The following is a 24,528-nucleotide window of genomic DNA, read 5'->3' on the forward strand; positions in this document are numbered from 1 at the left end:
GAAGGCAAGACTTTTGTTGCTAAGTTCGGAAACTTTCTAGAGAAGGAGTTTCTCTCAAAAGAAGTGAGTGGGAGGAAAATAGAACTTGACGAGGTAACTATAACTGCTCCCTTATTGGAAAGTAGTGCATCACAGAAAACTGTTTCTGTGACACCTACACCAATTAGTGAGGAAGCTAATGATAATGATCATGAAACTTCAGGACAAGATACTACTGAACCTCGTAGATCAACCAGAGTGAGATCCGCGCCAGAGTGGTACGGTAATCCTGTTCTGGAAGTCATGCTGCTAGATCATGATGAACCTACGAACTATGAAGAAGCGATGGTGAGCCCAGATTCCGCAAAATGGCTTGAAGCCATGAAATCTGAGATGGGATCCATGTATGAGAACAAAGTGTGGACTTTGGTTGACTTGCCCAATGATCGGCAAGCAATTGAGAATAAATGGATCTTCAAGAAGAAGACTGACGCCGACGGTAATATTACTGTCTACAAAGCTCGACCTGTCGCAAAAGGGTTTCGGCAAGTTCAAGGGATTGACTACGATGAGACCTTCTCACCCGTAGCGATGCTTAAGTCTGTCCGAATCATGTTAGCAATTGCCGCATTTTATGATTATGAAATTTGGCAGATGGATGTCAAAACTGCATTCCTGAATGGATTTCTGGAAGAAGAGTTGTATATGATGCAACCAGAAGGTTTTGTCGATCCAAAGGGAGCTAACAAAGTGTGCAAGCTCCAGCGATCCATTTATGGACTGGTGCAAGCCTCTCGGAGTTGGAATAAATGCTTTGATAGTGTGATCAAAGCATTTGGTTTTATACAGACTTTCGGAGAAGCCTGTATTTACAAGAAAGTGAGTGGGAGCTCTGTAGCATTTCTGATATTATATGTGGATGACATATTACTAATTGGAAATGATATAGAATTTCTGGATAGCATAAAGGGATACTTGAATAAGAGTTTTTCAATGAAAGACCTCGATGAAGCTGCTTACATATTAGGCATTAAGATCTATAGAGATAGATCAAGACGCTTAATTGGACTTTCACAAAGCACATACCTTGACAAAGTTTTGAAGAAGTTCAAAATGGATCAAGCAAAGAAAGGGTTCTTGCCTGTGTTACAAGGTGTGAAGTTGAGTCAGACTCAATGCCCGACCACTGCAGAAGATAGAGAGAAAATGAAAGATGTTCCCTATGCTTCAGCCATAGGCTCTATCATGTATGCAATGCTGTGTACCAGACCTGATGTGTGCCTTGCTATAAGTCTAGCAGGGAGGATCACTGGACAACGGTCAAGAACATCCTGAAGTACCTTAAAAGGACTAAGGATATGTTTCTCGTATATGGAGGTGACAAAGAGCTCATCGTAAACGGTTACGTTGATGCAAGCTTTGACACTGATCTGGATGATTCTAAATCGCAAACCGGATACGTGTTTACATTAAACGGTGGAGCTGTCAGTTGGTGCAGTTCTAAACAAAGCGTCGTGGCGGGATTTACATGTGAAGCGGAGTACATAGCTGCTTCGGAAGCAGCAAACGAAGGAGTCTGGATGAAGGAATTCATATCCGATCTAGGTGTCATACCTAGTGCATTGGGTCCAATGAAAATCTTTTGTGACAATACTGGTGCAATTGCCTTGGCGAAGGAATCCAGATTTCACAAAAGAACCAAGCACATCAAAAGACGGTTCAATTCCATTCGGGATCTAGTCCAGGTGGGAGACATAGAGATTTGCAAGATACATACGAATCTGAATGTAGCAGACCCGTTGACTAAGCCTCTTCCACGAGCAAAACATGATCAGCACCAAGGCTCCATGGGTGTTAGAATCATTACAGTATAATCTAGATTATTGACTCTAGTGCAAGTGGGAGACTGAAGGAAATATGCCCTAGAGGCAATAATAAAGTTATTATTTATTTCCTTATATCATGATAAAAGTTTATTATTCATGCTAGAATTGTATTAACCGGAAACATAATACATGTGTGAATACATAGACAAACAGAGTGTCACTAGTATGCCTCTACTTGACTACTCGTTAATCAAAGATGGTTATGTTTCCTAACCATGGACAAAGAGTTGTCATTTGATTAACGGGATCACATCATTAGTTGAATGATCTGATTGACATGACCCATTCCATTAGCTTAGCACCCGATCATTTAGTATGTTGCTATTGCTTTCTTCATGACTTATACATGTTCCTATGACTATGAGATTATGCAACTCCCGTTTGCCGGAGGAACACTTTGTGTGCTACCAAACGTCACAACGTAACTGGGTGATTATAAAGGTGCTCTACAGGTGTCTCCAAAGGTACATGTTGGGTTGGCGTATTTCGGGATTAGGATTTGTCACTCCGATTGTCGGAGAGGTATCTCTGGGCCCTCTCAGTAATGCACATCACTGAAGCCTTGCAAACATTGCAACTAATGAGTTAGTTGCGGGATGATGTATTACAGAACGAGTAAAGAGACTTGCCGGTAACGAGATTGAACTAGGTATGGGATACCGACGATCGAATCTCGGGCAAGTAACATACCGGTGACAAAGGGAACAACGTATGTTGTTATGCGGTCTGACCGATAAAAGATCTTCGTAGAATATGTAGGAGCCAATATGAGCATCCAGGTTCCGCTATTGGTTATTGACCGGAGACGTGTCTTGGTCATGTATACATTGTTCTCGAACCCGTAGGGTCCGCACGCTTAAGGTTCCGATGACAGTTATATTATGAGTTTATACATTTTGATGTACCGAAGTTTGTTCGGAGTCCCGGATGTGATCACGGACATGACGAGGAGTCTCGAAATGGTCGAGACATAAAGATTGATATATTGGAAGCCTATGTTTGGATATCGGAAGTGTTCCGGGTGAAATCGGGATTTTACCGGAGTACCGGGAGGTTACCGGAACCCCCTGGGAGGTATATGGGCCTTAGTGGTCCTTAGTGGAAGAGAGGAGAGGTGGCCATAGATGGGCCACGCGCCCCTCCCCCCCTTGGTCCGAATAGGACAAGGAGAGGGGGCCGGCCCCCCTTCCTCCTCTCTCTCCTCTTTTCCCCCCTCCGTGAATCCTATTCCAACTAGGAAAGGGGGGAGTCCTACTCTCGGAAGGAGTAGGACTCCTCTTGGCGCGCCTCCTCTTGGCCGGCCAGCCCCCCCCCCTTTGAGCCTTTATATACGGAGGCAAGGGGCACCCCTAGAGACACAAGTTGATCCACGTGATCATATTCTTAGCCGTGTGCGGTGCCCCCTTCCACCATAGTCCTCGATAATATTGTAGCGGTGCTTAGGCGAAGCCCTGCGACGGTAGTACATCAAGATCGTCACCACGCCGTCGTGCTGACAGAACTCTTCCCCGACACTTTGCTGGATCGGAGTCCGGGGATCGTCATCGAGCTGAACGTGTGCTAGAACTCGGAGGTGACGTAGTTTCGGTGCTTGATCGGTCGGGCCGTGGAGACGTACGACTACATCAACCAAGTTAACGCTTCCGTTGTCGATCTACAAGGGTACGTAGATCACACTCTCCCCCTCTCGTTGCTATGCATCACCATGATCTTGCGTGTTCGTAGGAAATTTTTTGAAATTACTACGAAACCCAACATTCCCACCTATGAAACTACCGAACCTTTCCGGTTATGCAATCAGGTGTTGGGGATACAGGGGAAGCATAATATCTCACCCAAATCTAGCAAATCCAACATCCAGCTGTATCCATCCTTCAACACATAACCGAGAAAAACTTCGGAAACCATCTACCTCAACCTTCGAAAAGCATCTGTTATACAAGTTATGGCGATACTCCCGAACTCCCGCCCCAGTACTGGGTGGCGTCGAGGTTATCTCACCAACGAACTGCATAAAAGAGATTTTCGATGTCGGCGTACTAAACTCAGGTATTCCAGAATTGCAACAATAAAATTATGACAACAACACCTCAGAGCTCAACTCCCCGGGACACTTCCACAAAACCCCTGACAGGAGGCACAAAGACAATGTTCTCATCATAAAACCATCGGAACGATTCCAAGATACCCGCGTGATCTTAAAAAAAAATTAGTGAAATTTGAGAAGAGAAGAGTCAAAACTCTACGTCAGGATGCCTTACCAGAGCGATGAGGAGACTGGGAAGTAAAAAGAATTCCTAAACTCTCCGATATATAATTCCTAAATGACTCAAAACATTTTTCTAGACACAACTCGGCCGCTAAAAACGATCAAGCAATGGGGCTCCTAAGGTCGGGGAAGGCTCTGATTACCAACTTGTAACACCCTCGATGCGACTATATCTCCCACGTGTCGAGGCACGACTTAGAGGCATAATCGCATTGAAGGCATATGTCGCGAGTTAGGCAATCTTCACAACATCCCAAGTAATATAAATAACAAAGGGGAGATAACATAGTTGGCTTACACTCGCCATGTCAAACAAGTACATAAATAACATTACATCAATCAAACACTCATGGCCCGACTACGGTGCCAAAATAAAAGATAACCCAACAAGCGACACGGTCCCGATCGCCCCAACTGGGCACCACTACTGATCATCAGGAAAGGAAACATAGTATCGTTGAGAGTCCTCGTCGAACTCCCACTTGAGCTCGAGCGCGTCACCTGGAGCGGAAACATCAGGCCCTGCATCTGGTGTAATAGTAATCTGTGAGCCACAGGGACTCAACAATATTGCACCCTCGCGATCAAGACTATTTAAGCTCATAGGTAAGGCAAGGTAAATATGTGGAGCTGCAGCAAGCGACTAGCAAGTATGGTAGCTATCCTGTTCGCAAAAGAGAGCGAGAAGAGGAGGCAAAGCGCGAGCGAGAAACTAGAGGGCAACCTGCGCAAGCATTACTCCAACACCGTGTCCACTTCCCGGACTCCGCCGAGAAGAGGCCATCACGGTAACACACTCAGTCTACAACCGGACATTAACAAATTCCCATCTGCCCATAACCGCGGGCATGGCTTTCGAAAGTTCAAATCCCTGCTGGGGAGTCCCAACTTAGCCCATGACAAGCTCTCACGGTCAACGAAGGAATAGACCTCCTCCCGAGACATTCCGATCAGACTCGGTATCCCGGTTCTTCAAGACAACTCTGACAATGGTAAAACAAGTCCAGCAACACCACCCGCTGTGCCGACAAATCCCGATAGGAGCTGCACATATCTCGTTCTCAGGGCACACCGGATAAGCTAAGCGTACGGGAGCCAACGTAACCCAAGTTGCCAAGGGACGGCCCCGCACGGTGCTCTAGGTTGGACCAACACTCAGAGGAGCACTGGCCCGGGGGGGTTTAAAATAAGATGACCCTTGAGTCCGCGAAACCCAAGGGAAAAGGCTAGGTGGCAAATGGTAAAACCAAGGTTGGGCATTGCTGGAGGAGTTTTATTCAAGGCGGACTGTCAAGGGGTTCCCATTATAACCCAACCGCGTAAGGAACGCAAAATCCGGGAACATAACACCGATATGACGGAAACTAGGGCGGCAAGAGTGGAACAAAACACTAGGCGAGAGGCCGAGCCTTCCACCCTTTACCAAGTATATAGATGCATTAAGATAACAAGATAATATAATGATATCCCAACAAGTAAATAATGTTCCAACAAGGAACGGCCTCCAATCTTCACCTGCAACTAGCAACGCTATAAGAGGGGCTGAGCAAAGCGGTAACATAGCCAATCAACGGTTTGCTAGGACATGGTGGGTTAGAGGTTTGACATGACAATTTGGGAGGCTTGAAAGCAAGTGGTAGGCATCGTAGCATTGGCATAGCAAAAGAGCGAGCATCTAGCATAGCAAAGATAGTAGTGATTTCGAGGGTATGATCATCTTGCCTGCAAAGTTGTCAGAGTTGACTGGATCCTCGAAAGCAAACTCAACGGGATCCCCGTTAGCGAACTCGTCTCCCGGCTCTACCCAAACAAGACAAACAAGCAAACGGAACACAATCAACCACGTGCAAAGCTCGAACAATATGATGCAAAGATGCACTACAAGAAATATGTCAACTTATGACCTTCTGTCAATGACCCTCGAAGAATTGGTCATAAATTTATGACCATTTTAGACCAATTGGTCAAAAGCTGTTCAGGGGGCTCCAAACCCTAAACCATTGCGACCATTTTGGTCAGAAAGGTCGTAATTTCCTTACACGAAATGGTCACAAAGCAAACAGTGCTAGTTCGCTGCCTTATTTCTAGTTGTTAATGACCAATATAGATGGTCATAGCCTTGTAGATTGTGGTGGGTTGTGATGACTAGGCGCCATCTCATCAGTTTTGCCTATGTGTCATGTCCATGTGGCAGTTTTTGCCCTAGGTTGTGAAGCAACCTATATTTCTGTCATTCCCAAAATTCCTAAAAAAATCTCATAAATTCTTTGGGGCATATCTTCATCAAATATGTAAAACTCCTTCCTTGCCTAGTTCAAAACTAATTCAACAATATTCATTTTCCTATTTTGTTCACAACAACACTTTATGAAGAAAGTGCTATTTATATATTCTTGATTGCCCTCGGAATTTTTGGGCACTCTTTCCTATCCAAATCATTACCGCATGACAAAATTCAGCTCCATTTGCCTAGCAAATCTTCTTCGGCAAATTTCCAAAGTTTTTGTCCACCTAGAAGCATTGTGAAGGAAGTACCTTTTTTATATCTCTAAATGACATGAAATTTATACAGTTCCTTCATATGCCCAAATTATCACCCTCCTCCAAATTGCAGCTCAGTAAAATCATCTATGTGAGCCCAAGTTCAATTTATATTTTATGGCCAAATTGGCACGTTGCAAAGCAAGTGTTATATAGACCCCTCCTATTACCCTCAAACTTTTCGGGCACTCTTCCATACCCAAATCATTGCCACATGATAATATTCAGCTCAATTTTCCTAGTAAATCTTTCTCGGGAAATTTCCAAAGTTTCTACCTCGAGAGAAGCTTTGTGAAGTAAGTACTAGCTAGGCTTACCCAAATGATCTGAAAATTTACCAGCGCATGACCATACCTAAGTAACTTACCTGCACCAATTTTGAGCTCATTTCATTTATCCAATCTCTCTCACTAGTTTTCCCAAGTTTCTGTCCATAGAAGAGCATTGTGAAGGAAGTACTACTTTGGCATGTCCAAATGGTATCAATTTTCTACAATGCTTTCCTATGCCCAAATAACCATCCTCCACAAAATTTCAGCTCACTCCATTCATTATTTTGAGCCCAGCTTCAACATTCATATTTTTGTCCAGCGTGGTACTTTGCAAAGCAAGTACCACCTAGGATCCTCCTTTTGAGCTCAAAATTTGTGAAGACATTCTCCTTAGTAGATGATCATCCTCAGCCAAAACTCACGCCCATTGGCCATGTGCATTTCCCGTACCGCTAATCAAACACTTGGCTGCTAATTCATGTTTGAGCATCGATCGGTCTCCTCGTGAGAATCTTATATTGTAAATTTCTTCCTAGCACCAACTTGGGGAGTGCCCAACCCACTAGACATGCCTAGGCCGCCCAGAACACATGGCAACATTACAGTCACGCGGTGACCACGCGACGGGCATGCGAGTTTACGCGCTCTAGAGTTGGGGCCCTCAGCCACCGCCCAAACCTCGACGTATCGCCACCAAACCATGTATTTATGATTAAATAGGTCCTTATGTAACTAGAAATGATTTTTGGAAAAAATAAATAGCAAACTATGAGGCAGCTGCAGTTCAAATTTGACCCGCTTCCAGCTGAATCGGCGGAAATTTGTCTTTTTCACGAGAGGTGGATCAAAACTTTTTACACCCAACCATTTTGTCAATTGTGCATTAAATATGGCCTAGTATTTTAGAAAAATGATTTGGTCCAATTTTGCAACAATTATTTTGGAGGTCCTTCACAAAAAAACCTCCTTTCGGGCACTCGAAAAATGGATCAAAGCTTGTGACACCCAACTATTTGGTCAATTGTGCATTAAATATGGCCTAGTATTTTATAAAATTCATTTGGTCCAAAGTTGCAACAATTATTTGGTAGGTCCTTCACAGAAAAACACATTTTGGGCACTCTGAAAATGGAAAATGATTTTTTCGTCCAAAATAAATGAAAACTTCCTTAGGCAACATCGTATTACAAGTTTATTATTTTTCCTGAAAACTTGGTCACATATAATGACACAATGCGAAGTTTTCCCAATTTTTTGAATTTTTTTGAATTTTTTATGCCCGTTTCAAAATGCGGTCAAAACGGCGGGCTTGACCGTTCCTAGGTAATGGTTGAATCTTGGAATTTTTTTGGTATTTCTCTGATTAAATAGATACTTATTTACCTAGAAATGATTTTCGGAAAAAATAAATAGCAAACTACGAGGTAGCTACAGTTCAAATTTGACCCGCTTCCTACTGAATCAGCGGGAATTTGTCTTTTTCACCAGAGGTGGATCAAAACTTTTTACACCCGACCATTTGGTCAATTGTGCATTATATATGTCCTAGTATTTTATAAAATTGATTAGGTACAATTTTGCAACAAATATATGGTAGGCCCTTCACAAAAAAACTCATTTTGGGCAATCGAAAAAATGGAAAACTGATTTTTCGTCCAAAGAAAATAAAAGATTCCTTAGGCAAAATTGTTTGCCATTCCAGGATGCACCCTTGTGCACGATATGAGGTCATTTGAGTAGACTATGCCAAGAATGTGACCATAAGATTGACTATTTAAGTAGACTTTTTAAAAGTAATTATCGTGTTAGAAGTTTGTTTTTTCCTAGACACTAGATCACACAATGCAAAGGCTTTCCATTTTTTGATTTCTTTAATTCTTTATGCCAATTTCAAAACGCGATTAAAACCATGGGCATAACCGTTCGTAGCTGCGGATGGAATCTTACAAAACTTAAATGGCCAAAAAAGGCTAGAACGATTGGAAATGCATACAAGTTGGTTATCATCATCCATAAAATGTGGTGTAACTTGAGTGAAAATTTTAGTGGTTCCATTTTGCAAAATATTATTGGTAGTTGCTTCATAAACCCCTTTGTTTTTAGCACTTAAAGACTATATTTTAAATTACAGCCATAGTCTTCAACCAATCAGGACGTCTCTCCCGGATCACCCTACCGTAGACGATCTGAACCGTCCGATCGTCCCTGATCTAACGGCAGACTTGACCCCCCACCGTCTCACCTAACTAGACCTAACACAACCCGCACCCACAGCCGCCGCCCTCTCCCTCCCTCAGATCTCGATCCGATCCAGATCGACGCCGCCAGCCCTCTCTAACCCTAGCTTCCCATCGCCGGCGGCGGCGCCCTCCCTCCCTCGCCTTCTCCTCCTTCCCTCCTCACGGCCGCCTCCACCACGCCACAAACCCCGGCGATGGCCTTGTGTAGATACCATCCTCCCCCGGTCCCGTCCCCAGCCCCGCCCGGATCCATCGTGCTTGTCCACAACCGCCGCCCCCACCCCGCCGTCGATCTCGCCCACGGCGGCCGCCACCACCCCGCCGTCATCCTCGCCCACGGCGGCCGCACCACCCCGCCGTCGACCTCTCCTCGATCATTCCCAGATCCGCCCAGGGGTTGGACCTGGAGCTCATCTCCTCCATGGCATCGGCTTCCAGATCCGCCCATGGGTTGGACCTGGTGCTCCATCTCCATGGCAAGTTGGCTGCATCCCCACGTCTGCTTCCGCTCGGTCGACGACGCCATCCGCGCGTGCTTCTGCTGCTCGTATAGGTAAGGCAATATGTCGATTTGCTGTTCTCCCCTCGGCTTCCCTTACTCTACCTTACGTGTTGTGTCTTCCCTCCTCACGCAGGTGCACGCACCACCAGCGCTCCCAGATCGAGCAGGTGACGCAGTGGCCCTCCCAGATCCACGACGAGCTGCATCTTGCTCGTCCTCGCGGCTATCGGCCACGTCCTCGACAAGGGTCACATCTGGTCGTGACCAAGCGAGGCCCCGGATCTGCACTCACTAGGAGGGTGCGGCGCCACCGAGAGGATTCTCACGCAGCCGTCTTCCACCTTCTTCGTCCGGTTCCAGGTACTGACATTCCCCCCTCCCTGCACACATCCTCCACCTTCTCTTGCTTTTTCTGATCCTCCCATTCCGCTTTTGGTTGGGGCGTTCCTGTACTGATCCATATGCATGCGTTAATTTGTAGCTGTGTACGCGACGTGGAGCCTCATCTTCGAGCTGCTTGACCTCAAGGGCGAGGTGGACGACGACACTCTGGTTCTTGTGTGATGTTGCCAACAGCAAGATGTGACGGATAACTTGGTAATCATTACTCCAGTAGTGAATAGTTGATTAGTCGAGCCACTGCTAATCATCTGGTGGCCTTGGACTTGTGATTGTAGATCGTCTGGTGGAGATGCTAATCATCTGGTGGCCTTGGACGTGGAGCCTCCTCTGTTTGTTATTTATTAGGTTTGTACTGGTAGCTTGTTAGTTTTCCCTCGTGTGCTTGAAAACATGCAAGCAGAGAGATAGAGAGGGATTCCTTGATGTAGCAGGCCAGTAGCTACTTTGTCTCAGCTTTTACCTGTCTTTATCCGTATCTCAGTTAGATGCACTACTGCTAGTTCAGCTGATGCCAATAATATCTTACTCATTTTTGTAGATCATCCTCATCCCAAGCAAAATAATAGGTTGACTGAGGCAGTCTTTTTCCGCTGCAACAGCCATGCACAGCTGGTTCTGCCCGGTGGATGCAGTTTCAGTTCCTCCAATTTCCACGTGCTAGCGTTCCAATGTCAAGTACTCCCTCCGTCCCAAAATAAGTGACTCAACTTTGTACTAGCTTTAGTACAAAGTTAGCACAAAGTTGAGTCACTTATTTTCGGACGGAGGGAGTATAATTCTTGAACTACATAAGCTAAACTCTATTAGTTCCATTATCAACTTGTATATGCAGTCCAAGCCTTCTAAAATGATTGCCTTTACTGTCCATGTCTTGATGTGATTTGTTCTTAAAACGGTTTGCTAGATAGATCCAAACTGTGGTTTTGTGTACAATAGTTTTGCATTGTATGAGCTAAATTCTGTTGTCCATCAGCATGTTTCACTTGTCATTTATGTGGAAGTTTGATGGCAATATTATAAGTTGGGTATGCAATGGTACCTGGAAGGCTGCACCGCTTAACCAGCTTGCTGTTAGAATTGTTTCAGTCATTAATTTTTCCTTAACTCAGCTCGTTTAAGATCTATGCTAGTATGTGACATGCGTATAGATATGAGTTACATCCCAGCCATTTTAACTATGATTGGTTGTATTACTTCAGATTTGACGGTGAAAGTGCATTTGTTAACTGTATTCTAATGCTCTCATATGTAAGGAATGCATGGGTTAACTCATCCTTATTGATAGATCCTCTCTTTTAATTAATAATGTATGCATGCCTTGAATGTTCTGTGTTCTTTACTATACTGTTCTGGCCACGGGCAATTAAACATTGTATCTGTTTTTATTGTGATATGCAACTCTTCAAAAAAAGAAACTGTATTATGGAATTACTCATTTGCATGGAATTTCTATGTATTCTAGTAGTTTATTTTTGATACTGTATTGCTGTATTCCCGATCTGCGTTGGAGCCAATGCTCGATTTGTTCCTGTTTCTGTTTCAGTACCAGTACAATGTAATGATTTCGTGCTTTCATGAAGTATTTTGCGCTGTTTTTATCTGTCGAGCAATTTAGAAGACCTGTAGAGCATTTAACTAGACAGTTGAATTTGCATGTGCAACTATGCTTGCTTAGAGCTGCCCTTGACTGGTTATATTATTTCTATGGCCTGTGTTGTTCTTAGTTGTGCTACAGTATGTGTTTCGTGTTGTTGGCACTTGTTAGCCAAATCATTGCACATGCAGTGTTAATGCGATGTTGCGGGTTTGTGACCTAGGATTTCAGCTGAATTCCTGTTTGTACAATGTATCTGCTACATGTTGTTTTCATCTTGATAGCTAGCAGCCTAGCACCATGACCACTGATTGTGAAATCTCTATATGCTGTAAAATTAATTGGGTCAGTCTCGAACTTGTTGTGAATTGTAAGATGCTTTAATTAAATGTTTTTTTGCCTTCTCGCGTGTAGGCGGTCAGGCGAGACAGCAAGTAGAGGTTCAGTCTGTTGGAGGAGTATGGCGAGCTGCTGATTCGGGCTAACCAGGGGCACACTATGGTAGTATGTTTTCTGCCTGAACTCCCCTGCACTAATGTATTTTGTTTTTACAAGTAAGATTTAAGATGTGTTTAAACTCTTCATGATCATCTGCCATGTAGTAATCATTATTTTTTGTAACTTCTAAAAGCATTGTGCTAGCTGAATTTGTGTTATCATTCTGAAGAACTTGTCCTTTTTATTGAATGGTCTCTTCATAATATATTGGCTCCAGTTTTCTGATACTTCTCTCCTGATTCATGTAACAGGGCGACCGTATTAGCTCAGTCCTGACTATGGCAGGAGCAGGTGCATTTGCCTATTTGTAATGCTATCGAAGGAGCTCCATCCTGAAGAATATAGTTACTCCACTTGTAGATTTATTTGTAGAGCAGGAGCACCATTGTATTGCGTGTTATTTGTAGAGCAGGAGCTCCATACAGAATCTGGCTCTATACTGAATCTGGTTGTTGTTATTTGAAGTATTATATGTGTATTTTGTCGGTGCCAATTTAAATATTGGTTATTTATTTACTGTCAAAATGAAATGAGGAATATGGCCCTGACAAGTCGGACCCACTTGCTAGAACCTGACAACTTGGACCCACTTATGAGAACATGATAACTGGGATCCATTTGACTAGTGGACCCATGATACATATAAAAAACATGAGAGGCCCAACAAAGAAATGGCCCAGAAAAATACATGATCAAAAAGAAAATATGCTATTAAAAGGGCCACGCAAAGAAATTAATAAGGCTGAATTGTTGGGCCAGACCCATGTAGCTAATAAAAGCACAGGAAAAAAATACAGTAAAAAGGCCGAATTGTTGGGCTAGGCCCATGTAGAAAATCGAATTGGACCGGGCTGAATCTTGTGCCACGTCAACTTGCCACGCTGGATGCCTACGTGGCCTGGGGAGGTTGCTAGTGACCAAAACGCCACAGTAGACGTATTTTGGTCATAAACGTCTACGACCATTCCAGAAGAAAGGTCGCTATAGTCAGTTTACGACGCCTAGCTTTTAACCTTATATTTTTGGTCACAAAAAGGTCATAAATGGAAATTTGTGACCTTTCAGTGACCAATAGTGGTGGTCATAAGTTGACATATTTCTTGTAGTGATGATATGCTATGCGGGATGCTATGCAGGATGCATATGCAAGATGTGACAAGGAATGCATGCACCTGGCCTCAACTTGGGAATCTAAGTGTGCCACTGGAAAGATAAGATGAAATCGCTTGAAAACGATATAAAGAACGCCGGAATCGGAGTTACGGTTTGGAAATGGCAATCAATTCAAATATGGCCACGTTCTGCGATTTACAGCAAGTAGCCATCTAAATGCAACAAGATGAACATGCTATAGAACCCAAACATGGCATCAAAATACATGGCAGGGATGCATTCAAGATTCTTAACAAAAGTCTAGCACTGAGCTACGGCCAATTCATCCATTAACAGGTTCAAACAAGCATGGCAAAAATGCATATGGTAAACAGATTTCAGACTTAGTGAGATTAACACTTGTCTGGAATTTCATATCAGGTAGCACACTTCGGAGTAACAAAACTATATGCTACCGGACCTGAACATGGCAAAGTAAAGCATGTCATGGAGCTACTCAAAGAGCTTAACAAAAGTCCCTTAGTGACCTTGAGCCAAAAGGGATCAGAAAATACAATTGCAAGCATGTGAACATGGCAAAAACATAATCAGTTCTCAGACTTAGTGAAAACTGTAACATGCTGAAAACAGATATCAAGTAGGCATGTTTACGAGCTTGATGCACTCACTACGGAGCAAGTCATGACAAGCTAAGCATACATCCATCAAGAATACACAAAATTCAAGCTAGACATGGCAAGAACAATAGCATAGCATGCACGGATCAACTACAACATCCTCGGAAAAATCGCTAACAAGTAGACAATCTGCCCAGATTCACGAAGTAGCAAAAGTAGAGCTCGATTGACTCAAGCTAGGGTGCTCCATAATTGCAAAAAAAATACATGGATGGATAGAGCACTACAAGATTAACAAAACATCCGTACTGATCATCCTCAAAAGAGGCACGAATCACTAGGAAACAACATGAACATATGACAACATGAGATAAACAGCTCAAGGACTTAGTGGAATTGCTAAGTCCCTGAAATCAGCATTACCAAGTGCCTCACTTTGTAAGCTCGTACTAGTCACCACACACATCACAAAAATACATGGGTTGCACGTCTGGAAAGATGGCAAAACCCTTAACAAAACATATGTAGAGCACCAGGGCATATCATGCACACAATAATCATGGCAAAAATGACAGATATCTAAATGGAGCAGCAGATCTGACAATTATCTCAAGTAGCCCTCTTCTAACAGCATTTCGGGCATCAAGATGAACTCAAATGAAAATGATGCAATAGAATGAAATGATGTACTCTCTGAGACGAACATTTTGATATGCTATATGCCAAAAACGGAGCTAGGGATGCAAAGTTATAGCATGAGGAAAAACGTAAAAAGTTAGGGTTTCGGGCGAGATTAGGTCAACCGAGATCTAGATCCAGATCCAGCCGGCGCGGATCCCGAGGTTCGTCGGGGAAGGAGCTCGCCAGAGACGATGGACGCAGCGGCTGGAGGAGGAGGAACGGCGGCGGCGGGCGCCGGTGGCCGGGGCGACGAGGGGCGGAGGCGGCGGCGGTTGTCGGCGCCGGCCTCGGTAGGCGCGGCGGGCACGGGCGCCGGCGGAAGGAAGGCGGCGGCCGCGGCGGAGGTGCGGCGACCCGGACGTGGGGAAGAAGATCCCGGGCGGCGCGGGCGACGATGGGCCTCGGGGGCCCGATCCGGGCCTCCCGGGCCAGAGCGGCGGCGATGTGGGCGCGAGGCGGCGGCGAATGGGGGCGTGCCACGTGGCGGCGGTGGCGGAAGTCGGACACGTCCGGCGCCGGCGGACGTTGTCCGGCGCGCGGAGGAAGACGAAGGCTAGGGTTTCGGGGGAGAGATCCGAAATTTCGGGAGTGGGTCTTTAAATAGAGGTAGAGGGAGCTAGGAGTGTCCAAATGAGATGCGGTTTTCGGCCACGCGATCGTGATCGAACGCTCTAGATGATGGAGAGGGTTATGGTGGGTTTTGGGTCAACTTGGAGGGGTGTTGGGCTACAACACACACGAGGCCTTTTCGGTCCCTCGGTTAACCGTTGGAGCATCAAACGAAGTTCAAATGGTACGAAACTTGACAGGCGGTCTACCGGTAGTAAACCAAGGCCGCTTGGCATGTCTCGGTCCAATCCGGAAATGTTTAATCCTCACACACGAAAGAAAGGTAGAAATGACCACCGGAGGAGAACGGAGCGCCGGAATGCAAAACGGACAACGGGGAAAAAGCTCGAATGCATGAGATGAACACGTATGCAAATGCAAAGCACATGATGACATGATATGAGATGCACGACAACGACAACAACACACGGAGACAAAAACCCGAACCCGAGAAAATAAAAATAACTTAAGGCCGAAAACGGCAAGAGTTGGAATACATATTGGGAAAGTCATATCCGGAGTGTTACAACCCTGCACTTGCTCTTTTGGGAGTCAATTTCTACGGGATATTAGAGAACAATTCAACGAAACAAGTTATTTTATATCCACACCCACACTTCGCTTACTTTATTTCTCGTGGGTTCGGTAGAGATAAGAGCATCACAAACACACAAGCATGCCTTATCGTCGTATGTTGCCGCTCCCGAAACCAAAATCCAAAGGCATGCTATCTATCACCTTCTTGACGGACGACCTTGCCAACAACGATTCCCACCACGCCCTGGCGTGCGGGTATGCATCAAGAACGACCGTGTGCTCCGTCGCCATGAAGTAGCGCATGAAGGAGAAATGAGTGAGATCGGCAAAGCTGACGAGATCCCCGACCAAGTACTTGCTGCTTGACAGCCTCGCCTCATACACCTCTAGCAGCTTCTTCAGCTTCTCGACGCTCTCATTGACGAGGCCCTGGTCGACGTCCCTCCCGAGGAACGGGTTGATGTAGTTAAACACGATGGGCTTGAGTACGGGCTCGAGCTAGTGGGCATCCACGTCAACCCATACATCCACCATCGCCAACTCCTCGAGGCTGCCCGCTCCTAGAAGCTCGGGCTTCATTTGCGAAGAATATGCCTTGCAATGGCGCGAGATTCTGAAAAAAATGCAGAGAGAAATTAGTAGCCCTCTTTTCTTTATCACGCCCACCAAATTGCTTAATAATTGAGGAAATTGACTATTTATTATTAAGTTCATCAGGCTTTGATTATAACTACAAAGTTGATTTTTTTTCTTGACAAAAAATGGCTAGGGACTAGATTGTGAGAGATGATTAGTGCTAGTGGAAAGGAAGAAAGATCATGCGTACACACGTCATATACATGTACAAGTACAAGGATGGTGATCAGCCCATAACTATCTACATTGCTACATGCCTCCATCTATACCTAGTCGTCGCAACTCATTAGGCAGCACCGCGGCCTACTCAACTCTAGGCGACGAATTCATTATCTGGTGCCTCGGCTACCGGCAAGTCAGGTCCCCAGCACTTCCTAATGTTCAGGCGGACATCCGACTAGCCGCTCACAATTATTCAACGATGTTTCAATCTCTCCATTGTCAAAAGTAAAAAAAAAAAACAATGAAAATCGTTGCACCTAAGAAAGGATCGTAGCAAATCCTACAGAAAAATAGGATCGCAGCATCTAGCACCGGCAACCACGCATTTTTTTCCTTTCCAACTCCACGATTTTTTCTTCTCTTGGAGCGATCGATCAGTATCTGTTCTGTGTGTAGCAATCGATCTGTACACGACCTGTGTACACGTGGGATCTTTTTCATTTTCCCCTAGCACTAATCATCTCTTACGCTCTAGTCCCTGGTTAATGTTTTGTCAAGAAAAAATAAACTTTGTAGTTATAATCAAATTCCAACGAACTTAATAATAAATAGTCAATTTCCTCTTAATAATTCGTATAACAACATAGCTACTACTCTCGGAAAATAATTCGTATAACAACATAGCTACTAAATCAAAATAAAATAGTGTTAAAAAATCAAAATCTATATACCTACTAATAAAGCAAGGTGTGCTTCTCTGATTTTTTTATCCGTTCACCATTGAAATTTATTTTTCTAACCGAGGTGGCATTAAATTTATGTGCATCCGTTAGTTTTTTTAGCAATCCAGAATGTCGTACTTGGGCCGCTCACGCTATGGCCCAGCGAAGCCAGCCCACTTTTTGCCTGCCCACGTAGCTGCAAAAAACCTATTTCCCGCCCTGCGCGGCACATAGTCAGAGGTACACACAGGGCGTCCAAGACTGGGTTGGCCCGTTTTGTTTTTTCCTTCCAATTTTTTATGTTATTTTGTAATTCAAAATTTTCAAATAAAATTCAGCATTTAAATTTTATGAATTTTAAAAACATGTTCAGAATTACAGTATTATCTTACTGTTTATAAAAATGTTTGGAACATTATTTTTTTTTCGTTCGGATTTTTTTTCAAATTCAGAAAATATTCCAAATTTTTTTGGAATTTTCCAAAAAGGCATTTTAAAACATATTACAAATTCGAAATATATTCTGGTTTTATTAAATGTTCACAGATTCAACATAATGTACGCGTTCAAAAACACATTTTATAGAATTGTTCTTAATGATCAAAACATGTTCCATTTTAAAAACTCGGTCACAAATTTAAAAAAAAATTGTGTTTTGATAAAAGGTTCATGTCTTCAACAAATGATGCATTTCAATTTTGTTCATGTTTTCTCCAAAATGGACAAATATTAAAAACATTTTTCATAATTTCAAAAAAGTTCATGTTTCCCAGAATATTCGGCAATTCATATTTTTTAAAAATTTCAAAAAATGTTTTAAATCCAACGTTGCTGTATGTTATTATGTATTCACGTTGGCCGTTGGTTAGCAGTAGGCGTTTGTTGCCGTGGCGAGCAGCACCTGATCGGGTCTTTAAGGTCATGTGTTCGATCGTTCAACACGTCATTTTTTTATATGGGTGTGCATGTTGTGTTGTGATGGTGTGAGTTTGAATCGGATTGTTTGGTGATGTTTACTTTATATATAAAACGGAAAAAACCTTTTTCGTCTAACAAGCCATTTCATATCCACACCTCACACATAAATATCTTGCTTACTTTATTTCCCGTGGATTCAGTAAAGATAATCAGAGCATCACAGACACACAAGCATGCTTTATCATGGTATTCTCCCGCTCCCGAATCCAAAATCCGGAGGCATGCCAGCAATCACCTTCTTGACGGATGGCCTTGCCAACAACGATTCCCACCACGCCTTGGCGCGTGGATACGCATCGAGCACGACCGCATGCTCCGTCGCCATGAAGTAGCGCATAAAGTTGAAATGGGTGAGGTCGGCGAAGCTTATGGAATCACCGGCCAGATACTTGCTGCTTGACAACCTCGCCTCGTATACCTCCAGCAGCTTCTTGAGCTTCTCGACGCTCTCATCGACGAGGCCCTGTTCGACGTTCCTACCGACGAACGGGTTGATGATGCAGTTCACCACGATGGGCTTGAGTACGGGCTCGAGCTGGTGGGCATCCACGTCGACCCATACGTCCACCATCGCCGACTCCTCGAGGCTGCCCGCTCCTAGAAGCTCGGGCTTGTGTTTGCGGAGAATATGCCTTGCGATGGCACGAGATTCTGGGAAAAGAACAGTATTGCATCAGAAGCATGTTTGATGTAACTGAACCCTACAAATGAATTTATGATTCTCATTTGGCTGTTTCCAATGATTGCAGAGGTCAGGGTCACCCTCCATTTGGCTAGCAGCAGAGAGCATGCCAAGAAATGGACAAGACAACTGATTTGATCGAGCTAGCTAATGATTGCAGAGGTCAGGGTCACCCTCCTTTTTACGAAGAAAATAAAAATCAAGTGCGATTGTGAGGTCAACCATTTGGCTAGCTGCAGAGAGCATGCCAAGAAATGGACAAGAGACAAGTAATTCGATCGAGGTTCTTGTAAACCTCTTGAGATAGTTCAGGTAGAGTCTCTCAAGAATACAAATTCAAAGGCTGAAGAAAATGTTGAGTGGTAGTATTGAACAATCGGTGCAACAGGCAGCTACATGGAAAGGAAAAACACAGCTACTACTAATCCGAAATGAAGAAATCAAAAATCGCGAAGGCTTACGGTAAAGCGTGAGATCACCGTCCTCCAGCACCGGGATCTCACCGAAGGGCTGCAGAATTGTCGGACGGGAACAGGGTTAGTACTACCACTAGTTGAGTTTGACCACGCAAACGCGGTTGACCACTCTGTTTCTTGCTTCCAAGAGACATGTGGATCGTAGCCGCCGTTGCTCTCGTGTTGTTCGGTATCGACGCGACCGTGGAAACAACCTGCAAGGCGGCGGCCGACAAGGATGCTCATGTCCTCTACAATCTCTGTGTGTCAGAGTTGAGAAAGCACATCCGGAGCTCCGACGCAGACATATGGGGCTGGCCAAGATAGCGGCTAACATGGGCGTCAACAACGCCTATGGCGTTATCCACGACATCGAGCGCCTACTAGCGAAGCCGGACACGGATGCCAAGACGAAGGTGGCCCTTGGGTAATGCCAGGGGTTGTACGACAACATGAAGTTCGCCTTTGCTGGAGCCTACGATGAGATCAACGGCCGGAATTACGCCGCAGGGAAGGAGGAGGCAGCGAAGGCTGTCTCCCTGGCACACGAGTGCGACGATGCCTTTGTGAAGGCCGCCATCCCGTTGCCTCTCAAGCAATGTAGCCTCTACTCCGTGCAGATAGGGACCGTCTGCACGGCCATCACTAACCTTATCAAGTGATGAATAGCATCATGGATCCAAATCGTGGTAGAGTTTAGAGGTCGGATCAAACTTGTAGCGATTACTACTTGAACCTTTGTAAGGTACATGCAAGGAATAAAACATGTTTTAGTTAGTTGTGGGTTTAATTACAAGCCTAATAGAGTTCTCAATGCATCTTGATGGGCGCATTAAATTTCACATACCCTTTCAATGTGCTATATTTATTTTACTTGTAACGTAGCCAAAGAATTGTCTTATACCCTTTCAATGTGCTAAATTTATTTTGCTTGTAACGTAGCCAAAGAATTGTCTTATACCATTTCAATGTGTTATATTTATTTTGCTAGTAACGTAGTCTTTATACCCTTTCAATGTGTGCTATATTTATTTTGCTTGTAAAGTAGCCAAAGAATTGTCTTATACCCTTTCAATGTGCTAAATTTATATGTCACTAAAATAAGAAGAGTTGAGCAAAGAAGAGGTAACCCAATAAAGAACGATCCAAAAAAAGTCGCTCTCTCAACATAATGGCACTTAAGTGTTTCCGGCTGGCGGGGAGTGGCGTTGTTCTTGATCTTAAATGTACTATATAATTGCACATATATAAACATTACCAAAATGTCTATTTTTGTAGTGTCGTCCTTCTTGATCATAAATGTAGTACATAACTGTGCAGATGGATGTAACCAAAATATATTTTTATGGTGCTAGTCATCGCAACGTTTCATTTTCATGATAAAATCACAACAGTTTTCTTCCTTGTCAAAGGTTTAATTCCAAATTATTCTTGATTTTTTATATTAGGTTATTCTTGAGATTGAGCATTGGCATTCTGGCATCAGAGTAAACTCAGTTGTACCTTTGTGTGGGCACTCATGCCCTCGAGAACGCCGGGTCAAGAACCATCGCCGTCCATGGACGCTGCACCCTAGCCTTTTATTGCATTTGCTTATCGGGCTGGCCCTCAAGGCCCTTTACCGCGCACAATTTTTTTTAGAAGTACGTCTATGTGCACCTTAGCTTTAGAGAAGGCAGAATTGTAAGTACAAGAAGACTATCACTCGCCGCGAACAATGAGCGTAGCATGAACACCACACCTAAGCTCAGTGGCGGAGCCAGAAAAAGAGAAAATCCCGGGCCAAATTTTTCTTGGTAACATGGATTTTTTTTGGTATTATAACTACCCGGAATATCTCATAACATTTTTGGAAAAATACCACATGCAAAACAAACAAAATAAAGTTAAAATTCTCAATAAATATAGAATGTAAACTCAATGCTCAATGATCCAACATAATAGATAAAACATGACATAGGTACAGATAATAATATGGGGATATAAAAAAGTACCAAATCAATTGGTCACCTCATGTGTGCCTCCAATAACTTGATCAATGGTAGAGGAACCAACACCTTTAGGGCAGTAAAAGTATACGCCCATAAGAAAAAGCATAAACTTCAAGTGAACTAATTACTATCATTGATACAAATTAAAAACTTACCACTTCGACGAGGCGAAACCCCTTTGAGAGACCTAAATGACTGAAAATGATATATCATCTATTCACCTTCACCAAATTGAACACGGGCAGGAGCAGGCATACCAATATTGTTACACTACCGTTGTTTCAATTTGTGGTGTTGATTCAGTCCCCTGGGCTGTTTGATTCCCTCGATATTAAATGATAGGTGCAAACACTCCCGTTATGGGCACCAATAAAAATATATCTTCATTTTCTATTTCTACAACATGAAATGAAATTGGAAAATACAATACATTAAAATGGGTTCAACAATACCCTGCATATGCATATACGACTGGCGCACACACACACACACACACATACTTTCAATTCAATTTCAGTTCGTTCACTACTTGTCTACTTCATACACAGAAGTACCGCAAAAGTGAAGAACACTGTACAAGAGGAAAGACATCAAGGTGAGGCAAAAGGCATTCAGGACTCAGCACCAGGCAACCAGTTAGGCAAGGAAGCAGGGGACAACGCGCAGCAGTGAACAGTGGCAAGCCGACAACAACGGAGCAGCACGGCAAGGGCCGGAGCCGCGCACTGGCGCACAGAAGGGCGGCAGCCAGGACCAGGGGGAGCTGGGGGCTTCCCAGAGAAGTTGGGGGGGGATGTCGGTGGTCTGTGTAAGGCGCCACAGCCAAGGCCGGCGGATGGTAGACAGCAGCAGCCTGGACGGCGAAGCGGCAGCGTGACCGCGCAAGAGTTAGAACCGAGTGTAAAGTGAAAAATTGCGGGGTATAAGATGCCAATATTTTTCTCAAACGAATAAACATTAATACAAACCGAGAGGGTCTACAGCTGCAGTTTTTTTGTCTGGGGAGAGTGAGAAGGAGAGATGCGCTGCATGAGAGATTCCCCGCCCCAACAAAAGACTTACATTTATTTTTCTTATACCATTTTGAATGGCTCATAACTTTTTAACCAAAAATTCATTTTTGAACTTTTTACATATTTGAATTCATGGCGAATAGACCTTTAAAACAAGACCGACTTTTAATATATTTGAATGAGTTTAAAATATCGATTTCACACATTTCACACATTTTATGATAACATATTTCAAAAAAAGATTTTATAATAACATATTTGTCTCATTTTAAAACAGATTCCACACATTTTCAAATAGATTTCACTCATTTCATCTAACATATTTCACTCATCTCAAACAAGATTTTATATCAGATTTCACACATTTAACATATTTTATGATACCATATTTCACTCATTTCAAAAAAGATTCTATACTAACATATTTCTCTCACTTTACTAACACATTTCTCTCACTTTAAAATAGATTTCACACATTTTCAAATGGACTTCACTCATTTCATCTAACATATTCCACTCATTTCATATCAGGTTTCTTGTGAAATAGGCTGATTTCACATATTTCTAGTGAAAAAAAATGTTTGTTTCACATTTTTTTTTAGTGAAAATGGGTTTGTTTCACATACAAAATGTGAAACGTCAAAATTTAAACGTGTTTGAAATGTATTCAAGATTGGTCAAATTCTAAAGATCTTGGCGCTAACAATTCAGATATATAAATTATTTTGCAAACGAACTTATATTTATAAAGATGTGAGTGGTTTAAATTGTCTAAGATGAAATAAAAGTGCATCGATTTGTTCGGGGTGAAGACAGAGAAGAGATGCTGCATGCATGCGGGAAAAAAGTACTCCTAATAGTTCTTCCCTGACATGCATGTTAGTGGCTGTGATAATACATCTGAGTGGGCCAGCTGTTACACTAATCTTGACGAACAATGAATGGATGGATATCTGCCGGTAGGTACCGCTAATGCTCAAACTGACTTATTTGTAAAAAAAAAAACACTCAAACTGACTTTCTGGAACTTAGTGTCTATGGGAGCTCCTTTTTTTTAGTAGAGTCTATGGGAGCACCTATGTGGCTGGTTCCTATTTAGCGCCTTAAGCGCCCGTTAGTTTAGAGTAAGACGCCACGACCAACCCACCAAATCCTTTCATGTGATTGTTTGCTTGTTTTCCCTTCCTTTATTTCTTTTTCTTTTCTATTTCTTTTCCTTTTTTTAAATTCGCGAAACTTTTTTCCTTCACGAATATTTTCTGCAAATCGATGACAATTTCTTGAATTTGATGATTTTTTCGAAAATTTGATGAACGTTTTTTAAATTCGATGAACTTTTTTCAAATTTGATTAACTTTTTCCGAATTCGATGAACTTTTTCCAAATTCGGTGAACTTTTTTCCGAATTCTGTGAACTTTTTTTGAATTTGGTGAACTTTTTTCTGAATACGGTGAACTTTTTCCGAATTTGATGAACTTTTTTTCGAACTCGTTGAACTTTTTTTCGTATTTGGTGAACTTTTTCGGAATTCGATGAAATTTTTTCTGAATTCTGTGAACTTTTTTTGAATTCGGTGAACTTTTTTCTGAATACGGTAAACTTTTTCCGAATTTGATGAACTTTTTTTTGAACTCGTTGAACTTTTTTCGTATTTGGTGAACTTTTTCGGAATTCGAAGAATTTTTTTCTGAATTCTGTGAACTTTTTTTGAATTCAGTGAACTTTTTTCTGAATACAGTGAACTTTTTCCGAATTTGATGAACTTTTTTCGAACTCGTTGAACTTTTTTTCAAATTCGGTGAACTTTTTCGGAATTCGATGAACTTTTTTCAAAGGACCAGAGTACATACTGTAGCAAACCAGTTCATTTTCCAAGAAAACCAGTACGTACTGTAGCATTTTTTTAGCAAGCCAAAAAAAGTGATCGAGCAGGCAACTTTTTTTAGCAAGCGACACAGCTAGCGAGTGAACGGCAGGAGTCCACGATCGAGTGACGGCAGCAGCCAGTGAACGAGCAGCGGCAGCCAGCGAGCGTTGCTGGGCCAAGGCCATGCAAGCGACTCAGCGGGCGCTGGCTTGGGTAACGGGCGCTAAAGGCGCCAAGGAGGAGCTCTCCCTATGTGACGCTCTTTGCGTCAAAGAATCCAC

General features: G+C 43.2%; 1 protein-coding gene and 1 pseudogene across 1 annotated transcript; both read right to left on the reverse strand.

Moving 5' to 3' along the window:
- Positions 1-15,884: 15,884 nt before the first annotated feature.
- Positions 15,885-18,183, reverse strand: LOC125506666 (annotated as a pseudogene).
- Positions 18,184-18,344: 161 nt separating this feature from the next.
- On the reverse strand, positions 18,345-19,481 carry LOC125555484 (probable glutathione S-transferase GSTF1). Its single transcript, XM_048718423.1, has 2 exons — positions 19,382-19,481; positions 18,345-18,889 (listed from the first exon to the last, which is right to left on the reverse strand). The coding sequence occupies exon 2, from the start codon at positions 18,807-18,809 to the stop codon at positions 18,420-18,422; it is 390 nt and encodes a 129-aa protein (XP_048574380.1). The 5' UTR covers positions 18,810-18,889; positions 19,382-19,481; the 3' UTR covers positions 18,345-18,419.
- Positions 19,482-24,528: the final 5,047 nt, after the last annotated feature.

The sequence above is a fragment of the Triticum urartu genome, chromosome 5, assembly GCF_003073215.2.
Source record: "Triticum urartu cultivar G1812 chromosome 5, Tu2.1, whole genome shotgun sequence".
NCBI lineage: Eukaryota > Viridiplantae > Streptophyta > Magnoliopsida > Poales > Poaceae > Triticum > Triticum urartu.